The sequence below is a fragment of the Atta cephalotes genome (assembly GCF_000143395.1).
Source record: "Atta cephalotes unplaced genomic scaffold scaffold00009, whole genome shotgun sequence".
In the NCBI taxonomy this organism is placed as follows: Eukaryota; Metazoa; Arthropoda; class Insecta; order Hymenoptera; family Formicidae; genus Atta; species Atta cephalotes.
This window is the reverse complement of record NW_012130073.1, coordinates 1207662-1216195: the sequence shown is the minus strand read 5'-3', so window position 1 is coordinate 1216195 and position 8534 is coordinate 1207662. Positions and strand designations below refer to the sequence as shown.

Sequence of the window (8534 nt, the reverse complement as noted above, 5' to 3'; positions counted from 1 at the left end):
AACTCCGGTGAGTTTATGAGCATAGACTAATATGGAAGTAGATTGTATTTACATTATATCACACTAAGATCCGGCTTTAATTAGATGCACCGAATAATGGGCAATAATGTAAGAAACTAAGTAATATAAATCCATTTATGACTGAAGATAGCCTTACTAGTTGGTAAGGTATGTTCTAGTTAATAAAGGAGCAAAACATCCTCATGCGATAAAATCAGTCTATATGTAACATAACGAAGTTACATCGCAATCAGAATTTATAGGGAAAAGAGTAATCGATGTAACACCATAAATAGATCAAATTTAAAATATTAAAATATAATATATTGTTTGTTGATTTAATATTCTATTTTTTCTGTTCTACTACATATAAATCGACTTTCTTATTTAACGAAGAATTCGGGGTCGTGCGATCATAAGATATTTTGTGATTGCTCCTTGTATTATTTTATACGTATCTGGAACATGAAAGTATAAGTATGAAAATGTGAAAACAATTATATTAATTTTCCAGATATCAAGTTTAGAATCAATATGCTCGGAAAAAATATCTTCCAATGTACAAGATGTTTAAATGAAAATGCTATTAAAAAATTATTTCTAAGAATTATAAAAAAAAAAATGACGAAAGAAAGTTAAATGAAGTAATAAATATTTTTCTTCGTAATTGAATTTAACTTTTTTGGCCTGTGTGGCCTTGAACAGTGGCCTTTTCGACTTAATATAAAGGCAAGATATAAAATGCAAAATTTTTTTAAATTTTAAATTTATAGAATAACTCACAATATTACTATTGAAGAACAATGATAAAAAATAAAGATGTTTGCTTTTTTTACTCATTTTGTAAAAATCTAAAGATATTATAGATTTTCTTAACAACATCATGTACGCAGGAATATGCAAACAGGGCATATTGTATTTAATGCTGTCGAATTTGAAATCTATAAAATTATGGCAGCCAAAATCGAATGCATATAAATATAGCAAGACGAATAAGTCAGTACAAGCGAAAATTGAATATTCTCTTTTCTTTTTCGCGAAAATTGAGCATGGACATGTAAAACAAGTGTTCTCTCATAAATGTAAAAAAAAAGAACTGTTGCTACATGTTTTATTTTTTTTTATTTGTGTTGCTACATGTTTTATTTTTTTTTTATTTGTGTTACTACATGAATTAATTAACTCATTCAACTATGTACACGATCCACATAAAATCTACATTTTTATTATTTTGATATTAATATATTTTTGTAGCTGCTTTTCATGTAAATTTTTATTTGATTTATTGTAAACGGGTTGACAATTTCGTGAAGAGAAATATTTTTATACTCGCATCGAGCGAGATTAAAATGAGAACACTTGTAAGACTTTAGTATCTAATATAATGTAACAAAGAACACATCACATTGCATTCAGTGATACATTTTATATGGCGTCATATTTACTGTCACTTTATCATATTTAATATATCTGTACGGTCATGAAACCGGTGATTCAGATCCAATATCTCGCATACAGTTTATTGTTAGCGATTAAATTAATAGTTATGGCATTATCATGAAATTTGTAATAATTACTGATTTATATATGTATATTTTATATTAATTTTTTTCATATTAATACGAAAATTTATTATCGTCATCTTTGCTGTCATTATTGTCGTCATCGTTCTCATTGTATTTTATAAGTGTAAGAGAGGCAAATTTTCGCTACGACAAATGTAATAATATTAACAAGTGATTCTCTTACTACATCAGGGAGAACTAGCAAAGATCAAGAAAATTGTATAATAATAATATTACATAGAAAAATACGATGTATATATAATATTAGTTTGCGTAGAAAAAAAAGTATATACATATATGTATAATATATATATGTATTATGTGTATGTATACATATATATGTATTGTGTGTATATATACATGTATATATACACATCATATAAATTGAGTACATATTGAAAATAGCCGTCACGTCTCCCCACACAGCATAGAATACGATAAATTAGATGTAATCATTTTTAAATAGTAACTATGTATTCAGAGACGAAGTTATTGAGCGTAAAAAAAAAAGATTCTTTGTACATACATAGTGCATAGCGACAAATGTAAAAAAAAAAGATTATCTCCGAGAACATTTTATTTAGAAGCTTAAATCATGTTTTAAAAAAATAATAAAAAGAATGACAAGTTCACACTTCAGAAGAAAAGTATCGTAAAGCCTAATTTTCTTTTTTGTGAGACTTTTTCGAGACCGTTTCGATACTCCTTGATATCAAGGTTGGTCTTTACATTAAAACAGACGGATACAGCCAAAAAGTACCGCTTAGATATAATAAGAGAGATATTGAAATGTAAACCAAACGCTTATAATCTACAACTGTGTATGAAAGGGAAACAAAAAATTTTATCTTAAAAAGAATAATTGTAATATTATTTGTGATACAAAGAAGCAAAGGAAGAAAAGAAGAAGATAAATTCTGAAGTGAAACGAACGATATACATATACACACACACACACATATATATATATATATATATATATATATATATATATATATATATAATAATATATATATATACACTACACACACACACACACACACACACACACACACACACACACACACATATGTATATGTCTGTCGTTTTTTTTGTCGTCGCGCACACGGCTTTGCGTACATGAAGTATTTGCGGCGTGCGTCCTTGTGTACAATAGAATTTTTGTAGTATGTCCGTAATATAGCGTTGTGTACATTGTCACTTAGGCTCGCCTTGTGGATAAGTAAAAGATCTAAGGGCAGTTACTGCATCACCGAGATATTATAGAAAGATCTTCTAGGAACTTCTTGATGCAACTCTCGTTTCGTACGCAGAGCCGTGCCCGCCGTAGCGTTAAAGCATGCGTCTTTGTCGCGTTTATTATTATTATTATTTTGACGATTTGTATAAATGAGACAAACTTGCGACTTGTAAATTGCACGAGTGAGAAGCGTAGGCGAGGTGTCGAGACGAAACTGCGTCAAACACAGTGAAACCTGAATATCACGATGCCTAAGTAATTTGTATAAAAAAGAAAGAAAAAAGGAAAGACGAATCTGTAAAGTAAAACAAGAAAACTCATGTATGTGGCCGTGAGAAAAATAAAACGTGACAGCAACAGTCGCTGTATGGATTGGCAGCAGGAACGGGAAGTATCATCGTTATCGTTAGGGCGAGAACGAGATTAGGTATCTCTTATTCCTGATCTTCGTAACGTATACTTTAAGTCTAATTCGTTTTTTAGCGTTTACTTTTTTTCTTTTTTCTCCTTAGCTTCTTTCGCTCCACTGTATCTCTCTTTCTCCGTTTTTCTTTCTAGCTTTCGTCTGTTTATTCTTTTTCTTTCTTGAGTCTTCGGATAGATGTAATTCTTTTTTTTGTGACCTGGTTTAATGTGTAATAATTATTAAGAAAGATATTGGTTAAACTCTATTTAATAATACAGAATGGTGAAGAAATTGGCGAATTGTATTTGAAGATCAATACAATAATACGATTAAGAGAGAAAAAATATACATCTTTGTGTAATATAAATATAATAAATAATAAAACACGATATGTGCGCGCGCGTGCGCGCGTGTGTGTGTATCAGCTATTGTAGATGAAGCTCTCCTAATCATAATCCCGACCGTTGCTGTACCATTCGTAATAAAACGAAAAAATTTTTTATGGCAATAAGAGTAAATTCGCATGAAAGAACATTATTCATTAATGTAAATTCTTTTATTGTAAATCAACAGAATACATATGATTCTTATAGGCGCGCGTAGTTTGTGCAATTCAAAAAATTCGCTGTATATTAATGTTCTTTCGTCAATGCTTTCTGGTTCTGGTTCAAGTGTTTCTTACGTTTCCAGGGTATCGATCGTGTAACTTTTTCCCTAAGAAAGTGAAAATTTTGTACGTGTATATATATATATACACACACACACATACATAAAAATTTTCACATTTCCGCTTTAAAGAAAAAATTACGTAATCGATAATCTGATTATGAATGAGAAAGAGTCACTGGCATACATCGGGCTTCGATAAATTTCGAATTCAGAGCCGTGGAACGTTTCTGGATAGTACATCCGCGTATCTCGTGATTGCAAAAAAGTTAAAAGTTATCGCGATTATTTCGTCAAGTATCAGACATATAGGTTTTTAAAGTAAGAATTTAAACATTACTTGTGACCGTTTCTACTAATATAGATTATGCCTTATAATTAGGTTTCGTGCACAGACGTACGACTACAATTAGTTTTCCATCCGGACGAGACCCATTGGCATAATTATGATTGAACTTCACATGGTAAGTTTTAATCTACAAATTAACTTTAATTTCGATTCATCTTTTTATCTTTTTTTTTGTTCTACACTAAGAAAGAATGTAATAAATTTTAACAAATATTTGTTTTGAATAATACTAATTTATAACATTTATCTGCGGTATAAATAAAAATGCTAAATAAAAAAGATGATAGTTAAGTCAAATTACATTTAGTAAATATCCAGCTACATAATACTATTCAAACAAATATTAAAATTTAACATATTTTTATCACAGTATAAAAATTAGAAAAAGCAAATTAAACCAAAATTAAAATCAATTTACATTGGCAGAAATAAAGATTAGACAATTTTTGATTGATCGTCATATGTTTCAGGCTAATTACGAAGAAATATATAACTGAAATATATAACTTAGGCCCTGCGCACAATAAACGGAATAAGGAATTAGGAATAAAGAACAAACGATTTCAACCTATCAGAAACTGTGTATTTCAATTGAATTTTAGCCGAGATCTTGGATGAAGAAATAATTGGCCAATTGCAATGGTCATGTGATCAAATTTTTCAAATGTGATTTGTTAATTTTTTTCTCTGTCTGAGATCTCGGACCGATTTCTAGCATCGTGGACATCAGATTTTATGCACAAATCTTTTCAATTGCACTTTAAAACTTGTCTTCATATGCGAAATATTAACGTTTTAAAATAGTCCTGCAATCAGAGTATTCCGATCAAGTACATATAAATCAATAATGCGAGGGAATAACAACAGCGATAAAACTAACGCGATTTCAACCTATCAGAAACTATATATTCCGGTGCATTCGATTTTTGACAGGCTGAAATCGTGTTTCTATCGCTATTTAGACTTAAACTCTCCGTCTCTGTCTCTCTTTCGCTTTAAAACGAGAGAGTTTTAAATCTTGCTTAAAATCAAAGTAACGTTGATACAACCAGGTTTTAAAACGCGTTTGATCTTGATGGAAAAGCAGAAAAGCAATGACCAATCAGAACTCGTGCTGATAGTAAGTAATACAAAAAGCCGAAATTATTGAAGACTACCAGCTAGAGTTCTGATTGACTGTTGCTTTTTCGTTTTCTGCTTTTCCGGTTAAATATGAACGCGCCTTTACGTCGCGCTAAAAAAAGCTCGATTTACATAGCATGAAGAACGCGGATCGCAGAGGGTCAATTCTGTATTTTCAATCAAGGTGAAAATTACAAAAATGAGCAAATTTACTAGGCATTGACTAATTAAATTATCCATATTCTAGTAAATTCGCTCACTTTTGTAATTTTCACCTCGTTTCAAGATACAGAATTGATCCCCAGGTCGCAACAAACATACACCTGCGGCCCACGTTCTGTATGCCATGTAAATCGGGCTTAACAGTGCGTGAGAAATTAAAACAAACGATTAAAAAAAGTGCTTATAAGCGTGAATGGCAGTGAATGCTCACTGCAGCGTGTGAACATGAGCGTTCAAAGCGAACGCACTCAATGCTCGGTCACCGTGACGGAACGTCGGTCGGAGACGCCGGAATATTGGCTGCGAGAGGACGCCGCGAGCGTCGAAAGGCTGATGTGCGCGGAACGTTTACAAGCGCCGCAGTATGCCATCGTACATCGCGCGGTGTGGTGACGTTCTTTTGCGCTGTCGCGAATGTAACGGGACGGGATTACGTGCTCGCGCGGTATCGCCTCCGTGATCTCTTGCCGCCACAACGGGGAATTATGTTGACTTGGAGAAATGGGTAATTTGGCGACGCTGCTAGTGAAGTTCGGTGCCGCGTTCCTCCTCGCCTGTCACGCGGATTACACCTTGGCTCAGGACAACGCATCGGGTAAGAGTTCGATTGTAAGAGGAGACTCCGCGTCCTCATGTCTCGTGCGACACAATACCGCGTCGCAGGCACACGTGGGATTGTGTGTACACTGAAAAAAAATATAGTCAATTTTAATAAATATTTAGTTGAATACTGCCAACTAAATATTTATTAAATATAAAGATATATTTGTTTGATACAAGGAATGTTCATTTGATTTAACAATCATTTTTTTTATTGAACAAATATTTACTTACTGTAAGTAAATGTTTAGTTGGCAGTATTGAATTAAATATTTATTAAAATTAATTTATATTTTTTTCTCAGTGTACATACACACACTTCGACGTTTTGTTTGTTAATTATCCACCCAGCAAACGAGAATAGATTGAAATGGATTCAGAAATACAGATTCATGAATGTTAAAATGAATCCTTTTCAATCCTGAATGCATTTTTATTCATTTATAGGAATTGCATAAAGCAAATGTCTATGCCTTTTCAATCCTGAATGCATTTTTATTCATTTATAAGTATTGTATAGAACATATCTCTATGCCTTTCAATATTAGCATTTTCTGCACATCGTGCACATCGTAAATACTATTCAATTCAGAATTGTGAACAGGAAGTACAGTTTTTAATTTTTAGTTAAATTCAAAAATAATATCAGCAATTTCTGTGCAATGTGAATACTGCTCATTACAATATTCTCAATTTGAAATAATTTTTCAATCTAATTTTTCGTTTTAATTCAACTAAATTCAAAAAAGTTATAACGTAAAAATAATTGAGCTATGTTCTTTTGTTTCTCTTTGATTCAAAGTAAAATGAATGATTGATGTGAACACTCGCTAAGTCGAACACAGCCCGAATATTAGGTTAATCACGGCATACGATATCAGCCAAGCGAGATTTGATTATCCGACATTTACCCATAGTAATGTAAATTGTTTATACTTTATTATATCTGTTAAATGATGATATTTTTATTATATCTAATTTTATTACTAATTTAGCTGGTTGAAATTGAAATAAAGAATGAATAACACATTCATCAATTAAAGAAGTGTAGCGTATAACATAGAAGATTCATAATCCAAAGATCCCAAGTTCGAATCCCACTTTAGTGCCCACTTTGTTATACCAATAACAGTAGTTAATTTCAGATATAATTATTATAAATGTCTTAGGGATAAAATTTGTAACCCTTAAATATGAATGTTTTTTATTTTAAATATTAAAGTAGTATCGAATCCAATCCATTCAATCCATTTCATGGATTTAAAGTACGCGTTAAAAACATTTAAATCCATTTAAATCCATTCTTGTTTGCTGAATCTAATAGATCATGTATAAATATATATAGAATTACAATCGATAGGAACATCACAATTTAAATTGTGAAATAGAAGTTTATGAGTTACTAATAACTTGCCGGTACAAATTTGGCGGTCGCAGCACAAAAAGAAGGCAAGGAAGCAGAGGAATGAATCGAATGATGTAATAAAGGGAGTATTTTTTTAAATACTCCATGCACGTGTGCAGACATAAACTCATAAAAAATCATTATTAATTCTTTGAAATTAATTTTGTCCTATATTTTCGACTTGTCCTATATTTTCTCATGTAAAATATACATATATCTGTGTAATCTCTCGATTATACCATCAATAATAAATCGTCTTACATACATCATGCAAGATATTACATTTTCATTGTTCGTAAACGATTACAAAGCGATTACGTAGAGATGCATGCGCATACTCGGCGAAAAACGCGTTTACATATTTATACACACGCGCGTCGATGTATAACAATACTGTGCGTGTAAAGAAGAATGTCGTCGATCTTCAGTGTGCGCGATTTGAAAACTGCCCATTTCAAATGTTATAACGACTTTTCAACTGTGTAAAATGTTCGTTTCTATCTTGTCCTATTTAAATACGCCGGAATATGTGTTTTATTTGCAAGCTTACCTACCGAGAGTCAATGGGTTGTCCGGAAAGTTTGTGCTGACTAACCTATATAATTTAATAAATGTATATTAAAATTTAAATTTTCTGCGTTTCAATTTTCTTTCAACATCGGCACACCGATGTGAACCTGGCGCTCAACTTTATCAAAAATAAAAATTAATACTGCAGGCCGTTTGTACTTCGTTTGTACTTGTTTGTACCGATCATTATTTCGTTTGTACCTTAAACAGTTAAACAAAAAGTGAAAAATAAAAAATGGCCAGCGCGCAACTTTAAAATTTTTTAATTCATTTATGCTTTCGAAAGAGAATCATTTGTACCCGTTTGTACCTCTCTTATTTTCGTTTGTACCTCAAAGGATTCGGAGATACAGCGCGTTTCAGTTTTTGCGCAACCCCTACATATCAAA

At 31.7% G+C, this 8534-nt stretch overlaps 1 protein-coding gene across 1 annotated transcript in view; it reads left to right on the top strand.

Annotated features, from left to right (window-relative positions):
• Positions 1-6071: 6071 nt before the first annotated feature.
• Positions 6072-8534, top strand: part of LOC105627446 — a 25808-nt gene continuing 23345 nt past the window's right edge. Inside the window, exon 1 of the mRNA XM_012208729.1 lies at positions 6072-6165. Within this exon, the coding sequence (XP_012064119.1) occupies positions 6072-6165 (94 nt within the window). The remainder of the gene's footprint in view (positions 6166-8534) is intronic.